The sequence below is a fragment of the Puntigrus tetrazona genome, chromosome 6 (genome assembly GCF_018831695.1).
Source record: "Puntigrus tetrazona isolate hp1 chromosome 6, ASM1883169v1, whole genome shotgun sequence".
Taxonomy (NCBI): domain Eukaryota; kingdom Metazoa; phylum Chordata; class Actinopteri; order Cypriniformes; family Cyprinidae; genus Puntigrus; species Puntigrus tetrazona.
Genome location: NC_056704.1, coordinates 22,088,423 through 22,109,856, shown reverse-complemented (window position 1 = coordinate 22,109,856; position 21,434 = coordinate 22,088,423). Strand labels below are relative to the sequence as shown.

The 21,434-nt window shown below is 37.1% G+C and overlaps 1 protein-coding gene across 4 annotated transcripts in view; it reads left to right on the top strand.

The window, feature by feature from the left end:
- pdzrn3b (PDZ domain containing RING finger 3b) overlaps positions 1 to 21,434 on the top strand; it is a 74,861-nt gene that overhangs the window by 38,627 nt on the left and 14,800 nt on the right. The window contains exon 2 of one of the 4 annotated variants that reach the window (XM_043242833.1): positions 6,589 to 6,697. The exons of 2 other annotated variants lie outside the window; for them this stretch is intronic. In XM_043242833.1, coding sequence (XP_043098768.1) covers positions 6,605 to 6,697 — 93 coding nt within the window. In that variant the 5' untranslated portion in view covers positions 6,589 to 6,604. Of the gene's footprint in view, positions 1 to 6,588; positions 6,698 to 19,604; positions 19,918 to 21,434 lie in introns of those variants that run through there. One more of the 4 variants, XM_043242834.1, reaches the window with a different exon arrangement.

Below are 21,434 nucleotides of genomic sequence, written 5' to 3'. Positions count from 1 at the left end.
TAAAACTCCAGAGATCAGCTAAGGACAATTTAGACATGCATGAAGGTGAATGAGATGATGCTTTTAGGTGGCAGATGTGATGCTTGACCTCTTTTACAGACCGGGTGGTTGAGGCATATGGCTAATGCAGTCATTTGTGCATTAATACAGCAAACATATGTCTGTGTGCAGTGAGTCCAAGTCAAGTAATGCTTTGTTGAGAACTTAGGACGGAATTTTTCAAGTTTTCTTTAGAATCCCTGGTGGATTTTTTAGAGCTATTTAAGATGATGTGCTAGTGTTACAATTTACATTTCCAGTGATATACTTCTGGTTATGGGGTCTGTTCTATTACGGTGGTCTCTGTGGGGTCTTGGGTTTCTTTCTGTTTTTGTACTGTTATGACCTTCTGTGCCAGCTCTGGGTTTCTTGTTAGCTTTGTGATATTTCCCTTCTCTTTAGATATTTTTTTTTTCTACTTTAATCTTTCTTCTTCTCGCTGAACTTTATAAAAGAAGTTGGATGTGGTCCAAGAATTAGTCTTCATTCAGAAATACCTGTATTAGCACATCAAAGATCTTGAGATGTTCTACAACTCACCCATTCCGTTGTTAATTCAATTAAAAGCCGAGAGACAGTCAAACCGAGACGGCGAAATTAAGAGTTGCAGGGGGTGCAAAAGGATCTGCTAATCCCAGACGTGCCTTATCAGCCCTTGAGTCAGGTCTAGAGTCAGGCTCCAGCCCCCCTGGATCTCCTCCATCAGTGGGAATGCCTTTTATTCCACCCCACTGATCTGACTTCAAAGGCGGTATGGGGCCCATGGTCCACCCCTGCTGTATACCCCAGCTTTCATTAGAAAACAGATTACCGCTAATCTGCTGGAGCACACCTGACATTCACCCTGCACTGCCGGATGGAAAGCGGCTGTAGTGTAAAGGGGGATTACTGTGATTGCGGAGGTCACAGCATTAACTGCGCACAAGACCTGATCAGAGATCAAGGTGCCTAGTGGCTAATTTGTTAATTGGACACACAGGGAATTAGAGAAGCGAGAAGAAGGATAAGTAGCATAGTAAGATGCTGATAAGTACAGTATTAAGGTATCATTTTCAACAGCTATCTATTGAGCATTACACAGATAGAAGGATTAACTCAGTGTTTTTTTCACATTGCTGTAGTTCTTTGCAGGAATGCATGACAGACAAATTTGATTTTAGTATTTATTTATTTATATTTGTTTGTTCAGAGCCTGTAAGAATAATTTTTAACTGTGGCACACAGACCTTTATATATTCTTTATTATACATGTGCAAGTTATATTTTTAGTTTACAAAAGAAATTAGGTGAACTACAAATACTTCACATGGAGTTCTTTTGACTTTTAAACAATAAAAATAAATAAATTTAAATAAAAAAAGTTTGTGCCATATCTACCATTTATATTAGTTATGTGCTTCTGAATATATTTATCATTTATTTTTGAATTAGCAAAATTATTAATGAAAAATAATTTAAGCAAATTAGACCAAAAAAAAAAAAAAGTAATTATATTAATTTATTTATTAGCGCCATTCCAGCATCTAAGGTTATATTCATGGTGAGAACCAGTCAATCTATACACTTCTGTCTTCTATTCGGTGACAATTTAGAGTCTTCAGTTAATCTAATGTTCATGCTTAGGGCCTGTGGGCGGAAACCAAAGCAAAAATCTAGCTTATACCCAAGAGTTTTTCAAAATTGTGTCTGAATCGCAACATGAATTTGTGTAGTCTGGTGACTAGATAACTTTTAACACGAGTTTAATCATTTTGAGCTTACGTGTTCACAAAGGTTGTATTTATCTCATGTGACTGAACATATGGTCTTCATGAGAAGAATCATTACTGTCCACACATTTCCTGTTGTTTAATGTCTCTAGGGTGATTTAGATCTGCACTTCACCGCAGCAGGCGCATTGGCCATAATCTTGTGTTAAGACTTAACGGACTGATCTGGATCAGACATTGATCTTTGCCTCTTGCCCGTTACACTCATATGTGCTCACACATGTAATGATCCACACCAACCTTTGACCCATGTCAGCGAGGGGGCGATATAATCGCTCACAGCTGATGTACATGTATATAAGGTGACCGCTGCAAAAGCTGAAGGTTTGTGAATATTGCACTATCCAGTGTTAATCAATCATCAAAGCAAGTAAAAGAGGTTTCCCTTTGAAAAACATTTGGTTTACAAATTCTTGACTTTACCCAGAGTTTTACTGAACTCAAGTTTGTCCACAATGAAGTGAACAGAATTGTGATGTTTTATCCAAATAAAAATCCATTGTACTCATCAACCATTGATCTAGGATTTGTCTAGGATTTTATGGTTTCTTTTCAGGTTTAGAGGAGGTCTGTTGTCAGGTTACTGCATGTGCTGCCCATATTAAGCTCCATCACTGCAAGGAATGGCTAACATCAGAGGCTTTCTAGTTAGAGAAGTTATTATTCCAAGTTAAAATGTAACCTAGTCCAAAGCAAAACATATAGGTAAACTGCAGGGAATTACAATATAAAACATATGATGAATGCAGTCTTGTTTAGGCTAAAATATTAAAGTAGATCTTCGAAGATAATGTGTTTTTGCCAATTCAAATGTCCAGATTTTGCAGTTTGGATGTGAAGTTGTTCTCGGGTGCTTCATGATGTTATCATCTCTTTCCTTTAATCTCTATAAGAGTGATTTGCCGTTTGATTTTAAAGTTCATGAGATGAAAGTTTAATTGCTCAGAAAAGTGATAGCATACCTCAAGCAGGCTAATTTGAGGTATCATTTATGCATGATATTAAAGTCAGCATGAAATGGAAATTCACCCCATTTTCTAAATCTATCTTAATGGTTTTATTGTGAACGATTCAACCATGCATACAGTTCTTTTTTTATTGACATCAGAATTTTTAATCAAGTTGTCATAACTTGATCTTCCAGTGAAACAAAACTTAGTTGATGTATGCCAGACTTTTCAAATAATTTATTTCTGCATAAACCTCGTCTCTTTCTTAAAATTGACTGCAGACTCTCGGTTGACTTTGCCTCCATCCAGTCCTGCCCTACTTTAAACAGATTTGCAAATGATCAATTGCTACTTCCTGTACTTAATTTTAATACTTAATCTTAGATGTATGTTTAGATAGAACTCTCTAACAAGCAAAGAATGCCAGTAGCAAGCGCTGCTAATAAAATGGTCTCGAAAGAGGTAGTGATGTCACTGTGTGTGGACTTAAAATTAGTGAAAGAAAACAGTTTTTTTTTTTTCGAACGGTCTTCGTAGCCCTTGGCTTCATCCTAGTGCCTCACACATGAGAGGTATTTTCAGAGTGTGCGGTACCGAGTGTTCTTCCAAGAAAGAGAAGTTTAGCAAAGCTAAGTCGTGTATACTTAGCCTCCCTCCTCATATAAGCATGCAGTAACGCTCACACAGCTCCGGTTGTCGTTGTGGACGCTGTTATTTCTGTGCCACAGATGGCCTGTCTTCGAGGTGGTGGGGATTACTGGTGTTTAGGCAGGCCGGTTTGGGAAAGAGCTGTTTACTGTAGGCTGCTGGACTCCGTGCTGCCGTGGCCACATTCGGTTCCCTTTCCTGTCTCCGTGAGGCCAAGTCACACACCATACGGCAAGTAGGACACACTTATGCACAGACCCACACTTGTGCAGCGGCTGAGTTCTGATGCCACACAGACAGAAGAAAAACAGATATTAAGGCTTTATTTAGCCTGTTGAAGGAATAGTTAATGCACAAATTAAGATTTTGTTATTATTAGTCATTACGGTCCTGCATTCATTGTTTTTTATTTAGTAGAATGATAAGGCTTCCCTTTTCAATAACAATCTATTAAAGCTTACTTTGGCGGTTTGAAACGCTCATGCTCATGCTATGTTCCAAGTCTTTCTGGACAAACTGCCTCTTTAAATCAACGTTTGCTGAAAGGTTCCCTTCCTTTATAGATCTCAATTTTTGTTTGCACATATTTAAACATGGTGCCTGAAACATCATTGGTTCTGATGTGTTGTGATTGGTCTGTCTGAATGTTCTGAACTGAGAGCAAGAGAGCACCTCATTGGTAGACTTTTGTTTACAAAGTATTTATAAAGTAAGCGTCCATCCCATTTCTTCAATAAAGGTATAGTTTGCACAAAAATTAAAACTCTGTCATCATTTACCCAACTCTAACATTGTGGAAAAACTGTAGGACTTCCTTCTATAGAGCATAACACAAGATTTTGAGAATCATCAGTTATCAGCATTGTTCAAAATATTTTTTGTGTTTCGCAGATGTAAGTAAATTGTATGGGTTTGCTGAATAAATGATGACAAAATCTTCAGTTTTGCGTGACCTATCTCAATTTTTATTCACATGCCTTAGTTCTATTGTTTTGAGAGGTGATCTGGAAAACAGAAGGTAAACTGACAGGCTTTTGCTGCAGTTCTATGGATATTTAGGTCTTCGAACTGGTCACGTGACTGAAAACTATGGGTTGGCTGGCTATCCAGTGTGCTATGATTGGCGCATACCTCAAGCAGTTAAATAAAATGTTACACCCTTACCATATTCGGAAACACACATCGTTTCCATGACATTAGCAGGTGGGTTAGTCCCTTTTTGACCATAAAGTTGGGTTGAAAACAACCCAGCAAATTTAGTTTGTAAGAAGATGTGGGTCTTAACTTTTAGAAAGAAGAATATCTCTGTGGGTTCCAGACTTTAGTCTTTGCAACTTTATGGATCTTACATATGCACAAACAGCTTTATGACCCCTTTAATACCTTGCATTGACTATACAGCCCAAGTTTTTGAACCCACTGAATAGGTGTTGCTGACGTGTGAATGTTTTTGTGTTGTGATGTCATACTGAGATGTTTTTGCAACTTAACTTCAATAAAACATACTTTCTTTATTGGCTGTAAGGCTTTGAACTGTAACCCAGTCTTTGTGGTACAGCATGTTTGCATAGTACTTCAAACTCTTTCGAAAGATGACGATGAAGTTTAAATTAGATTTAGTCTGAGCTGTTTCATGGATACACAGGCAAACTCACTAACTGCTCTGCATATGCTAAGCTCCATTGGAGACAGAGGTGTCTCTGTGCTGCGTGATGGGAGAGAGATGTTTGTGTGGTACGGCATGGCTGGGTAACTGTACACATTCACACAAACATTCCAGCTGCACTCCTGCTAGAGCCTCTGCACCCAGGTGCTTCCTGTCTTTAGTTGGAGTCGTAAGAAAAAATGTAATAAACCTGAATCAAACAGAGATATAAGCTGGCTACTTTTACAGTCTCATAGTCGCCCATATGTATTAATTTAAGAATTTTAATGTTTATATTTACATTGTCATAATTTTCAACATATTAGAATGATTTCTGACATTGATGATTAAATTAATGGCTGCTGGAAATTCAGCTTTGCCATCACATGAATAAATTATATTCTAAACCATATTATGTAATATAATTACTTGTATTTGATGTAAATACGTAATGTATGCAATTTTAGAATATTAATGTTTTTATTATATTTTTGGTCAGATATTTGCAGCCTTCTTTCTAAAACTTATTTTAGATATTTTAAACACCAAACTTGTAAACAGTATTGTAAATGTTTCATATTCTATATCAATATATATGAAAAATGTTTATTTGTTATTATTAGCCATTTATTAAGTTGGTTTGCCATTAAAAACTGCAAAAGAAAAAATTATGTAAATAATAAATCTTTCGCTCTCAACTTTTGGCAACCTGTTGTGAATTGAATTGTTTTGAATTGATTACAAGCATGAATGAGATTTGAGAGTATCTCTGTCTCTCTCTCCTTCTCTTTCTCTCTCCTCTCTCTCTCTCTCTCTCTCTTTCCTTCTCTCTCTCTCTCTCTTTCTCTCTCTCTCTCTCTCTCTCTCTCTCTCTCTCTCTCTCTCTCTCTCTCTCTCTCTCTCTCTCTCTCTCCTCTCCTTCTCTGTCTGTCTCTCTCTCCTTCTCTGTCTCTGTCCTTCTCTCTCTCTCTCTCTCTCTCTCTCTCTCTCTCTCTCTCTCTCTCTCTCTCTCTCTCTCTCTCTCTCTCTCTCTCTCTCTTCTCTCTCTTTCCTTCTCTCTCTCTCTCCTCTCCTTCTCTCTCTCTCTCCATATGTCGTGTCAAATCATTGACATCAGTATTGTCACTCTTTTACGTGTCTGGGTTCACGGTCATAAAATGCTTAAAGAATGTTTGTATCCTTGAACGAAGCAGACTTTTTTTTCCGACCAACAGTGAGGCTTCAATCAAAAGTGTTCATGCCTTATTCATTCCAGATCTTTTTGCCTCATCGATGTCAAAACACAAACACAGTTAGTTTAAGCATTATGGTGGCAAATATTACATTACCATGCGTATTTTCCAGCAAAGTGCACCCAACTCTACATTACACAACTGTTTCTGTCAAGGTGCGAGGATTTACGGGCTGTTAGGTGCCAGGTGTGCCGTTACTGTAAAATATTTATGTGCTCACTGAAAAATGCGCTTTGGCGCTTAAGTTGGGCTGTTGTCTGTTGAAGCAGGTCTCTGTTGACCTGTTACAATGTCTTGTTTTTAAGAGACTGAGGGAATGTGATGTTGTTTGCCCTGCCTTCGGGACCAGCTGGATTCAACCATTGCAGTGGAGGTGAATTAGACAAGAGGAGAGGAGATCCCTCTAGTGGACAAGTCAGTGCAAATTATTTTCCAGAAACATTCAGAGCAATCCTTCTATATACAGATTTTATTAGATTTTGGGTATAGATATTAATATATCTGAATTGTGATTTAATGACATTATTTAATATTGTAACAAATTAAAATGTCCCCCAAAAAATCATTAATTTTATATTTATTTTTTTTAGACTCAAGTTTATACTTTTAGAAACATTTACAAAAGTACATTTTAAAATGTGTATTATTTTAATTGTCATTCATATTTCAGTGCAGATTTGAAAAAGATAACACCTTAAATTTGTACCAAAATGTGCTAATTTGTCTTTTGCCATTGCATGTACGCCAACATGTTGCCATGTTATTAAGGGAAATGCCATAATATTAGTCTAAGTTGAAGTGCCCTATAAATACCACGAATGCACAGTATTATGATGATCCAAGCAGTACTGTATTATGGTACCACTATGTTAAACATCAAAGTGGCAGAAAGATAATGGAATAATGTGCAATTAATCTCTTTAATTTACTCATGCATGAGCAATAATTGTATAACTGAAGTAACAATTCAGCAATGAACAAAGCTCATCATCAGGACATACTTGAGGAAAAAAAACAGAAAATGTTTTGTGCAGCTGTCATTGTAGTGGCTTTACTCAGCGTGATTCACAGGCTTTTATCTCTGTAGTCTCTGACTTTCTTTTCTGAGAGTCTTTGTGTTTAATATAGGCTCTGTCTGTGTTTGAAGAGCTTGGATTGTAAGGCGGACTGTTGCGGTTTCTGACGGTGTTTGTTAAGTTGAAATGTACTATTGTACGGCTTAAGGAATCTTTAGGGTCAAGCTCAGAGCAGACACTGACATTTGTTCTGTATCCGACCCCAAACAACCAGCAGACATCACATAATGCTCTTTTGGTCACCTGAAGGTCTGTTTAACTCAACAAACAGTTAATAGAAGTTAACTGAAAGTGCCTTTGTGGAGAGAAGCCCATCTGTTTTTGTGTAAAGATATTTGAGAAGAATGCAAGTCAGAAGTGATAGAAAATTGCAGTTGTCACTTTAAATCAATCATTTAATCATTTATTCCTGATATCATTTCAAATGTATTCCTGTTTACGGTGGTTCGTTATAATTGACCACATATAGGAGGACATTTTTTTCTTCACTCACAGTAGTGCAGATTTTGAATTCAAAAAGATTAAGGAGAAATATAGTACTGGTTTAGTTTCTTTTGGATACTGAGACATTCAGTACTAGAATGGTCAGAATGAGGGTTAATGGACTCACAATATTTTCATTTAATTACAGTTTATTTTATTTATTGATTTCTATTTATTTTGGTTTTGGACATATACCCCCAGTTTTAAAGACAATGCATAAGCCCTGGACAAAAGTCTGAGCCTTTCCAACTGAAAGAAACTTCAGTTGATCTTAAAGTATATCGGTGCCTTTGTTTTGTCTCAAGATGCACATCATTTTATTTTATTTGTATTTATTTATTTGGATTATTTATTTAAAATAAATAATTACCCATATAACCATATACTAATATATTTTAAGGCAATGCTCAAACCTAGTCCTAGACTAAAATATAAGTCTGAGCTTTTTCAACTGAACGAAACTTGCATTTATCTTTCAAATATATTCATTAAATGTCCTAAATGCACTATGGCCTCAAGTGAACCCGGGCCACCCATTTAAATGCATTAAAATTATTTAGCTATTAATGTTTTTTTTTTATTATTATTATTTGTTTATCATTATTATTTGTTTTAGTATCACAAATTAAAAAATGTATTTATTTTCATGGTTAGTGGTCTTGGTTCTTAAAGTTCTTGCTGTAGAGTCGTGAACTGTGAAACACTCTTACACATCATTTTTAGCACAGTCCAGGCTTATTGCACCTGATTTTTATCCTTTTTAGCTCTAAATGCTGGAGATGACACAGCAGTTAGCCTTTGAGCTTGTGTTGCTCCTGGTTGCCTCATAAAGACATTCTGTGTTTACAAACACGCTCACAGATTCTTCTTGTTCTTACCGAGAAAGGTACAGAAGCTTTTGAGAAAGTGAGCAATAATGGGAGGGAGATGTGTTTGGATATTTGGCGGCCTGACATCTCCTGAGGGCAGAGTTACAGGCTGGATGATTCGCACACACACTGTACGTCCAGATGGACTCGGAGGGGGTTCATGGGAATGAAATCTGAGAGAGATTCAGAGGGAGTGGAGTGGGTAGAGATGAGAAAAATCCTCCTAGCGAGGGGAAAAAAGCACAACAGAAGAGCATAGAAAGAAAGAGTGTGAGAAAGACAGAAGATCACAGACTTAGAGACAGGTAAAGAAAGAACCTTCAACTGAAGATAAAGAGAGAATCGCATGGGAGAGCAGGGAATAACAGAGACGTCCCGAGGAGTGTTGTGTGTGTTGTGATGAGTTTCGGGAAGATTTATGAGATGCTGTTGAATGTAGCAAGCAAACAGTAGACCTCCTCCACCTGCTCTCTCTTTCTTTCTTTCCCTCTCTATCTGTCTTGCTCTGTCTGGGATTTGCTCTCTTGTTGAAACTGTTTGCACAGATTCTCAGTTTGCTATAAACTCCCAGACACTCTCAACTTTCACACACATACATTTTTCCCCCTTCTCTTGCTCTTTTCACACTCTCTACATATTCACACCCATGATTCACCTTGGTTCAAAATGGTTTAAAAAAAAAAAAAAAAAAAAAAAAATGTCTTAAAGCATGTCTTAAAACATCAAGAACACAAAAATGTGTTTTAATTTAGTGACACTCCTACTGATAATAAGAATAAAATATAAATAACATTCTATAAATACTAGATAAATATTATGTTTAAAATAATACATTATTCAAATTTATTAAAGATGATAACTGACATAAGAGAGTGTACTTCAGGCAAATACCAATAACATGGTATTTATTGGTATAATATATATATATATATATATATATATATATATATATATATATATATATATATATATACACACACACACACACACACACACACACACACACACACACACACACATAATAATTTTTTTTTATTTTTCAATTTGTAAACTCTAGAGTCCTTAGTTTCCCATTCAGTGGGTTTTTAATGGCTCTTTACCCCCCAATCATGAATATGTGTTTACAGTACTGTCCAAACTTGTTACCAATAGGGGGAGCTAAAACTTCAAGAATCTCTCCCCCTATCACTGCTATTTCTAACAATCTAGTCTCCTCACTTCAAGTGATATATCAATAACTGTTTGATTATGAAACGAACTTATATTTTCATATACCCCGCAATAGCTCATGTGTGTATAGACATTTCATAGATAAGCATTAACGTCATTACTGGTAATTCTTAGTATGTGAAGTCTTGTGATTCCAAGATTTTTGTTAGGATGAGAGTATGACTATGGCATTTCAAGTCAAGTCAATTCTTGAGTTTTATGCAACCTAAAAACTAAATTCTGAGATTATAGTGGAGAGAGATCAACGCATAAGGTTTATGGAAATCTGTGCATTAAACCAGTTCACTGATTGGATTTGTGACATAACCTTAAGCTAATCTCTCTTGTTTAGCTGCACTGAACCTCTTGTTTGCTGACGCACTGCTCAGTTCACGATGGCTGAAACTTCCATTCTGCCTAACCTGGTTCTACAGTGAAGTCTTTATGATAATCGCATTACAGAACAACAAAAGGCCCACTTCACTTGAGCTCTGTCTCTCTCCTATATTATACCTAACGACATAAAGGCTGCTCTGAGGAAATATCTAAACTCTAACTTGCATAACAGCCACAGCACAACAGCAATCAATTTTTCTTTTGTTAGGGTAGAGGTGCGTGTTCCTTAGCTTGATTATACTTATCGTGCCATTTCTGTGGTTTTACCTCACTTTTTGGGGTTGTTATGAACAGTTAGATATGATAAAGCCAGTCTGTAGCTTTTTCGGGTTCTTTGATATGTGTGCACTTGTAGATTGTTGATGTGAATCTCTCTGTCTGTGTGTGTGTGTGTGTGTAGTTCGCTGCTCACCTGTTTGCCTCATTAGGGTGCTGGTGTTTGATGAGCTGTGAAGAAACATCAAAGTGGAGTTGTGGGTAATGAATCTCCATCATCCTCGAGACACTAATACTACTGAACATAATGGCTCTTTCCACTCCCCACTGAGAGAAAATGAGAAAAAAAACAAAGAAAGGAAGCAAGGATGCGGGAATTTGAAGAAACACGTTAGTATAGGAACACACAATATCTAACATAGTAATATTATTTATTAATATTAGTATAATAGATATTAATAAATAATTAGAAGCCAGTTCTGCCTGCACACTGTGGTTTATTTCTTCACATTACATTTTGGGTTAAAGGATTGGTTTAGTAACAACTTTAATTCATGCACCCTGGAGCTAAAAATACATGTAGGAGCAAATCTGTAGAGCTTGTAATATTGCTGTTATTCGTCAATTATTGTATTTGCCTCATTTAGTTTTTTGTGCCTATGTGAGAGCTTTGAATCATCTGCCAAGTGTCTGTTTTTTTTTTTTTGTTTTTTTTTAATATATAAAGGTGGCTGTTTTAGAAGGGCACAGTTGAAGACCCTTTCTCTCCACCCCATCACACATCTACACACACCCTCACATATAACACAACCCCTGAAGGCCCTGCGGGGTCTCGGTGTCGATATTTGAATGGCGGGTACAAAGTTAGAATTCATTGTTATGGTTTCAGGGAGAAAGATGCAGAACGGCCACTGTCACTCACCCGTTACGCTGACAATGAAGGGGGCTCCTTCTGCCCTCTTCCCTTTGTGTCCTTATTGAATTATGGCACTGGTTCTCTTTGTGTGTTCTGGCAATAGTAATTGAAAACATGTGACAGAAAAAGCAGTCAGGAGAGAGAGGATATGCCTCGCCGAATATGACTCCATTAGAGAAGCCAAAGTCAGAGAGAAGCAGTGATTAATATTACAGAGAGATGCTGGGTTGAGTGAGTATGGGGTTCAGTCATAAACCTGATGGCTTAGGAGTAAAAGTTGTTGTTTTTTTATCATTCGGTATTAAATTCCATGATTATAGTTTTAATCTGTATTGTATACGTTTAAAAAAATGCAATACCAATAGCAGTATTGCAATCAAATACTATAAAAAGCGTAGCACAATCCAGTAATTTGTGCAAACAAATTCATACTATACAATGATAATATTACATTTTAAGCAATACTTTATTTTAGGGTCTTTCTTAACTAGTTGCTTTTTGGCATGCATATTGCTAGAATATTAGCAAATTATTAGTAGTAATTAAGCGCATATTAATGGATTATTCTATATAACCTTATTCTACTTCTCTAATCCTACCCATACATAAACTCAAGAACTACTTTACTGTTATTAATTAGCTACTAATTAGAAAATTTATTGAGGGAAAAGTCATAGTTAGAGAAATAGAGAAAATGGAGAAAAACCTTTATATTCTGAAGTGTTAAAACATTTTATTTTACTTGTCATCCTTTAATAGGATCTTATGCAATTAACATGTAATAATGTAAAATATTATAATGTATTACCTTAACATTTAATATCTATCCTTTTTATATATATATATATATATATATACATATATACACACACACACACACACACACACACACACACACACGTGCATATACCAGCATTTGACATAAACTGTTCCCTTTGGTATGTTAGACGGTATATAGATCTAGTTATAATTCCTATAATTCCTTAACACAACGATTAGGAAATATCAGCCCAGTAGCAAGCAGACAGTAGGGTTTTCTCCCCTTTGTCATTGAACTATTTGTGTATATGTTGCCAATTGTGTAGCAAATATTGGTAGAGACATTGATTGAGATTTTTCTGTTTTCCAAACACTCTCTCTTTTGCTCACTCACTCTCCCACTCTTTCTTTGTCAGGCGGCCGACCATGGTTAAGACACTCCTCCGTTCCTCCGCTTAATGGAGTCTGATGCCCCTCTAACTGAGCCATAGTATTGTATGCCATAATGACAGCATTTGCAGAGTACTTCAGCACAAATGAAGTTTGAATTGGATGAAAATTATAGGACCTGGGGTCTTTTTAAAAGCCTCAGACAACCATTTTCTCCCCCCTTTCTCAGCCCCGGAAAGAGGGGCTGTGGGAAGACTAGGGTAAAATTATCTTCAAACAAACAGGCAGCTCGCTGTGGCTGTGTGGGGACAACAGCTCTTAGGGAATTAGAGCCACGCTAATAACCCTGGAGTAAGGGAACACTGCGGCGTTCGCTAATGGGGAAACCGCCTCTTTGTGGCTGGTGGTTCTCTCTTAAAGACATTTGAAAGAAACAACAAATACACTCAAAAGCTCCCAAATGACGGTCTTGATTAGCATTTGTCGCTTTTCTTCTGCTTTTGAAAACCGTCTTCAAAGCACTTGTTAGTTTTTACCACACACAATTTTGCGTCATTAGCACTGGTGTGATAAGGCTGTTTAATCTAAATGTTTTTAACAAAAATCTAGATGTGCTTGATGATACATTTGACTCGACAGCAATATTCCACGTGCTAATCTTTATGAACTTGCATAGCAAAAAGGTTCTGGTACCTTTTGTTATGCAAGTTCTTAAAAAGTCAATATAAGATTGGATAACCTTTTGGAAAATGAGACGTTAAATAATGGCAATTGTTACAAATGAATTTTTCATGCAAGCTAAAATGATTAGAGACTGCAGTCTAAACCCCAAGACGACGGTGTTTCAATACAGAGAGGCAAATCTGAGGTGAAGATTTGATAAATTGCACTTTGATTGTTATCTGATTATGCTTTGACATGTTATCCAATTTAAAACGTCTCGCTAACAAGATTTGTATTGTCTGGAGTGGATCTGTCTGGAGACAAACAGGCAGGAAGTGTGATGGCACAAAGTGAGCTGATGCAAATGTTGCTGCATTTAAGATCAGCTCTAACATTTAATATGAAATGTGCAGATTGTCATATTTTGAATGTTTTTGCTTTCAGTGCAGAGAGACAAATGAAAATAAATGCAATTTTTCAGCAAACTTGCAAAAAAAAGACCCTCTAACTTTTTTTATTTATTAAAAAAATACGATCTATCAATAGAGACCTCTATTTGTATTCTACCAACTTGTTTTCTTTCTATTTATTATAAAAAAAATCATCCTGAACCCTTATAAAGTGCTATATGTATGTGTATGTGTATGTGTATGTGTATGTGCATGTGTATGTGTGTGTGTGTGTGTGTGTGTGTGTGTGTGTGTGTGTGTGTGTGTGTGTGTGTGTGTGTGATATACACACATAACACACACACACACACACACACACACATATATCGTTGTACCACCAATAGAGGTGCTTAGGTAGAGGTACTTCAGATTTGATTTCATAATGGTGCCATCATTGTCATGGTTCAGCACCACTCCATAGACACTCACACAGCTCATATAGACAACATCTGGCATTTATTTCATTTTTTCAAAATCCTATAAATAAGTAATCAGAGTAGAAACGTACAGGGTGTGTCAGAGGTAATCCCAAAAGCCTGTAGTAGGGAACGTATCTCTTAGAAATTCCCTGATCGGCTTGCAGTGCGTAAATGCTTTAAAGTCTAAACAGATTATTCTCTTCTTCTTTTTTTCCCCCCGATGTAATCATCTCTGACTGGGCTTGTTCAGATGTCGACAAGGTTTTTGTGTAACCTCAATGGCCCCTGCTGTCCTGTTTGTGATATTTCAACCATAATTGGTGGCTTACTTGTGGGTTTTTTTTATATATTTGTAAGTCACGCTGCATATGCTAAATAAAGACAGCAGAATCTAACAAGGACTCCTGATTAGCACACCAAGGTCTAAATTGTAAATCACCTCATTCGACATTACTAATTTAAGATCAGACGTTGTTGATTGTGCTGCATAATCAGATTAAGTGATTCTGAAATAGAGCAAAACTGATCGAGAAACAGCTGTGCTTTAGTAAAATGCTTGATAAAACTGGCTCTCTGCGCATTAAGAGCCGCGAGCTGAATATGAAATCTTTTAATATCCCGTCTAATAGCAGTGGTGACAAGCTCTGGGAGTTAGCTCCGTAAAGGAATGTCATGGCATTTAGATAATGAACCGTAAATATTGTTTTATTAGGCTTGGGTTTGCAAGTGAGGAGGTTTTATTGTGGCAAAGGTTAGGCCCTGATTTTAATGCCCTTATTATAGTCGTTAATTCCTCTTTGTACCGGTGAGGGCAGATGACTGCCTGCTGGAACCCAGCCAGGGCCGAAGACATATTAGACGTGCCAGTCAGAGGCTGAGAATGAACTTACCTCAGTTAAGACCCACCTCTGTCATCACCTCTGCCAATTTATTCACGTCTAAATCCGTTTTTATCCTCTCAGCGTGGAGTCTGACAGCTTCTCACTATCAGTTGTTCATTTACTATGAGTCCTCGACCCCATTTTAGGACTTTTTCTGGCTTTGTCAATAGAAAAATCCTTCCAAATGGTTGGCGGTGTCTAATAATTTCAGGTGTGCGCTCTTGTGGTCGTTTTGCGATTTCTCGATGGCCTCTCTCTGTCTCTCTCTAATTGCAAAGCATCGTCATGTTTTTCAACAAACATTTTTATGAATTCATGGAGGTAAATTTATTGCCAAACAATTTTGAGTGGCAGAAGTTCTGTGTCTTTATCTTAAATGTAAGATTTTTTTGTTTTTCCTTTAATTAACGGCTGACTGTACAGTTTCTCTCATTCCACGTTGCTTTTGTAGATCAATATTTTGCATGGTTGAAACACAAGTTTGTGTCACGCAAGCTTGTTTTTTGCTCCCTCCTCATCTGGTGTCTGTTCATCATTGCGGTGTCCTCTTCCCCCTCACCGTGACTCTTGCTCTTTACCCTGCTATAAAAGTGTGATGAGCACCTTTGAAACTCTCTCTCTTCCTTGCAGAGCTGAAACTGTTCGATAGAGAGAGTGATAGTGTGGCATTTAGCCTAGCGGTACGTCAGAAATGCCGGGGCACGGCTCCATTAACTCCCAACCACACCTGGACTGAATTCTGATCTTCAGCGCAAGGTGCAGGAGATACAGCTCATCATAAACAGTCCCTGAGAAAAACGGGTGTTTCAGACTAGTTTATTAGGCTTTAAAAGATATAAATTACTTTAATTTATGTGAAAATATGTTGGAGCAACTATACTGCCCCCAAAATCAGAAGGTGAACAGTTAGCCTACCTATAGAATTTCATTTGTTAATTGTTAAAGTTCCCCTAAAACCTTACCTTTCTTGCTGTGTGTTACTCAGACTGAATGAAAGCGAATGAATGCTTTAAGTGAAATAAATCACTGGAGGGGTTTGTAAAAGTGTATTGTCGAGTCGTTGAACAAATATGGTCAAATTAAATACATGTTATAAGAAAATGAAACTGTTTTTGGCCTGTTGTTTGCCACTCCCAAAACCACATTTTGAACTAATAGGGGCGCTTTAAGGGCTTGGAAGTTCCCAGCATGCATTGCAAAGTAAATAAGCTACATGGTTACTGTTAAATGATACATTTCTTGCAGTTTGCTGCCATATTTATAAACGTGTTATTTATTTTGTCACCTTTTGGTAGCTATTGAGCTATTGTTGAAATCTGTGTGCAAGTGTATGCAATTATTGCTCATGTATCATTTCATATTAAGTGTCAAAAGATAAAATATATATAAATATATATATATATATATATATATATATATATATATATATATATATATATATATATATATATATATATATATTATTATTATTACTATTATTATTAGAAATGAGTGCTTTATAAAGAACCTGAAATTTACCCTGAAATGAAAGCAAGTACCTTCTTACGGGTGGATTCAAAGTGTTGTTTTTAACAAAGAATTCTTGCAACAGAGATCTCCTTGGCCCCCCTGTTGTGGCTGTTAAAACATCAACAGAGACAACTGTTAAACCGGTCCAATGGGGCCACAGCGAGACATCTGGAGGTGCAGGCGATGAATATGAATGTTTGCATCAGAGCTTAGACCCTGAGCAGGAGGACACTGCTCTCCCAGTGCCGGTGTTGTCTTAATTAAAGTGGAGATGATGTAGCCGCCACCCCCCTCCTGTCAGCTCACCTCCTCCCTGGCCCTTCCTCCACCTCCCATGTGGCTCGTGACACCCCAAGAAACATCATTATCTGTGACTTGGGCTGCTTCTTTTGTTTGGCTCGGGCAACAGGAGCCCTACTTTCACTAATGGCTATTTTATTTCATCTTTTTCTTTACTTTCAAAGATCAGTGGTCTGGAAAAACAAAAATTCCCCAGTAAAGGATGCGAGATGCACTGTTGTCACAACAAATCATTACCATGACAAATATGTTTTTTATATTTACAACATATTAATTTATAATTGTGTGGTCAGCATATTAGAACAGTGATTAATAAAGCAGTTTTGTTGGCCTTAAATCTATTACATATTTTAAGTGATGCAGTGTAAAGTATTGCTAATAATGTAGTGCTAAATATTTAGTTTTTTTATTTACCTTTTATTATTAAATATGTTACATAATCTTTTTGAAATATGAAAGTATGAAATGTGAAGAAAAAAAAAGCATTTATTAATTTAGCAGACCCTTTAATCCAAATCGACTTACAATTGAATAGATGCAACATGCAACTCATCATAAAGAGCTAATAAACACAGGGTGTGTTTAAGTTTAAAATATACAAAGTTATTTTGGTAATTTATTTTACAGTTATACCTATTGTTTATTAGCATTCTAGAATATTAGCCATTTATTAGTGCTAATTTAACAACTACCATATAGCAATTAATAAGTAGCAAATAAAAAAATTATTGAAGGAAAAGTTGTAGATAATACTTATGTGTTACCTATTCTAAAGTGTTATCATATTTTTTTTTTTTATTGAGATAATTGAAGATTACAATAGTGTTTGTGTGTGTGCAAGTGTTTGTAAAGTCGTGCCTGTATTGTAATCTTCTGGCTGGAGGTGAGATCAGTAGAGGGTCTGTAAATCTCTTCGATCATTTCAGCCTTAAGCAGGTCAGAGGCTAATCCATACACACATACACACTCCAATCAAGGTCAAATAATAGAATACCTCTAGGGACTGAAGACAGAAACGTGAAGATGATGAAAAGAATGAAAGTTTTGATATCATGTCTTCAAATCAACCATACCCTCATCATCTGCTCGGCGTGATGCCTCCTGCAGTCCTTTGTTTTCTTTAGGAGCTTTGATAACATCATTTGATCTCAAACGTTCAGGGCTGTCAATCATTTCAAAAGCAGAGATGCCGGGAAAGGATTATGCTTACATAGAGGACATCAGAACTGTCCGGGAGTGATGTGAACATTGGAAGAAGAATGATCCTATAGAGCCGGACCGGGAAACGGCAGGAAACTGGGACAGCTATATATCGTATGGAAACATCTGGTCTGAGGAAATCCCTCCACTGCCAACAGATTAAACATAAACATGCATACAAATACACTTCGGTTCTCATCATAGCCTTTCTCACAGAGGCTGGAAAGGATGGTCCATGCCAGCTACCTTCCTGTGCTGCTCCCTGATGACACATTCCCGGTCAGTTCGATGATAGCTCATACAGGGCAGAGGCAGCTTAAACACACGTCTGAAATAATATTTTCTCATCTGATAACCCTGAATATACAACAAGACAAGGGATTCCTCTGATACCTTTTGGAGTGCAAAACGCGTTTATGAAAATACAGAGACGTGCGGAATGTGGACAGACATTCAGCTGTCATTTTGCTATGTTTGCTATGTAAAAAAAACTACTACAATCGACAGGCTTGTAAATGAAATCTTGTTCAAATAATTATCCACATTTTGTAGTGCACATTATAATGTTGTGAATCCTAATTTTCAATACTTTTTAATATAGTTATTTTTTTATATCAAACCTGAACTGACCAGATTTTTAATATTGGTCCATCCTTTATTTTAAGTATCTTTTTTGTAATTTAAAATGTGTACCCAGCAAAAGACACCCACTTGAAGCAGTCATTAATTTCCAGCCAGAATTGGCAATCTGATGTAAAATGATTTATGAATTTGAGTTGTTTCCCTTAATGCAAGTGATTCATTACAGTGGTTCAGTAAGAGTGCCTATTACTAGCAACCTGTTGTACAACGATTGGCGAAATGCCACATAACTGTATGAAATTATATCATAGTTCCCCTTGCGTGAATAAGAAACACTGCCCCAGCATGGTTTCACATCCTTCTAATTGGCACTTATGTTTGGTTGGCTGAGTGGCACCACAGTGGTGGACATGGCCGATGCCAGGTCTGCACTGCCCTATTGTCAGCTATGGTGGCGTAAAGGGCAACTCACGCATTAGCAGGGAATCAAGGTCCATGAGGCGAAAAAGAAACGGTCGGTCTGTAGATTTGTTTGCTTGGCTGTCAGCCCACTTATTAGCAGAGAAAAAGCCCCAAGGATTGCCTTGAGTATTCTTTTGTCATTTTGCATGCTATAAAACAAAGGTCAGCGAAATGAAGACGAAACTCAATGTTATTGTTTATAGAATTCTTTAAAATTCAATTATCGTTAAATATTAGGGAAGAAAAGAAAACCTCTTTTGTTGCATTTACAATGATTAGAATGGCTTGTCACAAATTACTGCAATTTGCATAATGATTAGACCCCATTCAGCAGTCACTGCTGTTGGCATGATGCATTTGTGTTTACACATCAGGTGGGACGAACGATAGATTCATCCCCAGCACCCAAGTCTCTATATACACACACACAGCACTGTAGGACAGCCCGCTGATGAATATGCAATGAGGCACTACTTAATATGCATAAGTGGGCGTGCATAAGTAGTAGAGGGTTGCCAGTGTAAGCAGACAGATTCATAGAGGGGGACTGGCACCGACCTTCATACACACACTCATACTGAATGATAGTTCATGCTGCTGAGCTTGTGTGAAGCTTTTAGAAGACAGAAAGTGAGAAACACTGAAGAAGGAGGAGGAAGAGAAAAGGTGTATGGTCAAGAGGGCAGCCACATGTGAAGGAGCGAGAGAGAGACAGACAGAGGGAGGGAGCGCACTGAGTTCCTGCTCTCCTCCAGGAGAAAGATTAGATGGTGTGATCTGTCCATGATGGGGTGCAGAGTATGTACTCTACAGAAGCCTCAAGAGCAATACAAACTCCTGTATGAAGTATGCCAGGTAACTGATCTCTTTTGTTCAAGTATTGATTTCAATCAGGCTAATTTGCAGTTAGTCGTTGCAAGCGTTTAGAACTGCTGCTTGATCCATTGTAACGCTGTTCAACGTGTATCATATTTATAAAACTCATTTTAGACCGAATGCAGAATGATGTTGTGGCATTGTGGTCTCAAATACTCTGTGTAGTTTTGAGGTTAGGATATCTTATATTGAGTTTAAAAGACAGTTTATGACCGTAGATTTTACAGGGTTGATGTGTGGACAGTACTCTCTTCACTGTCTTCCCTCGTCTTCACTTATTAAAACAGCTTTTCCAACTTTTCCATTCTGAGTCTGATTGTGATTTTTGTGTTTATAACCAACCATAAATTTGGCATGGCTAGATATTTAGTTTGTTGTTAATGTATTTGATGTAATACATTCTGAATCTAGACTGGTAGTTTGTAGAAAGTGAATTGATGAGAGGGAAAATATTATTTTGGTTTTCACAAAAAATGCATATGGACTTTTAATAGATGCAACATTGTAAAAATGGTGGTTAAAGTACATTTTTATACTTTTGAATCTACCTACATGTTTGTGTACATACACGTTGTACTGATAATAAGTATGTGCATTGATTTATGTTTGCATTTTTGGTTCTAGCCATCAGATATGATGTCAGATGTCATGCAGCATGACTATATGAACCACGTCCTTGTGAGCAGCGTGTATCATCAGCTCTTTTGTCAGAAATTGCTGTCAGCTCTGATTTAATTTCCTGTGGGTTTTGTGATCCTGATGCTTACGGCTTTAGGATGTCTGACACAATATCGCTGAGAGGCTTTAGATGAGAGCCAGTAGGGGGCCTCTGAGAACATGACCAGAAACATGCTTGTATGAATATTTATGTAAATATGCATGTAAACGCATTATCCCACATATCGACCGTTGTTAACATAAATTATCTGTTTATTGTTTCATGTGTTATATGTGTTAATTGTGTGGGGGCTTTTTGTTGATTTGAAACGCTTACACAAACTAAAAGATACTAATTTATTCAATTCCTGATAAAAGGAAGCACTATTTCTTGGCATGAATGCATCTGGAAAGAATGTTCGACTACGTTGTTAGCCCTTCCTCACCTACTAAGGGCTGAATTCTTCATGTTGTATGGTGTGTAGAGGGCGCTTTGAGTAAACCTAATGAGTGGCCACTTCGTCTGCTCCTTTCACTATATTCCATAGCGGCTGTTTCTCTGCATTAGCTGTTGATGACAGTGCAGACTCCTTTGTGAAACACCCCGCTTTGATCGTACTGACTGTGTGAAAGCGGGACTAAAAGCTTTTTCTCCCTTCTATATATCTGTATTTGTGTATGCACTACAACAGTAAATGGTCTCTGTTTGTTAACAACCCAACAGCCGATGTTGGGCTTCAAAGGAAGCATCAGCCTTTTCAAATCACTCCCTGGTGGAAAAAAAAAAAAAAAAAACTGAATGAAACAAGAAAAGAGACAAAGACACATTGGCCCATCAT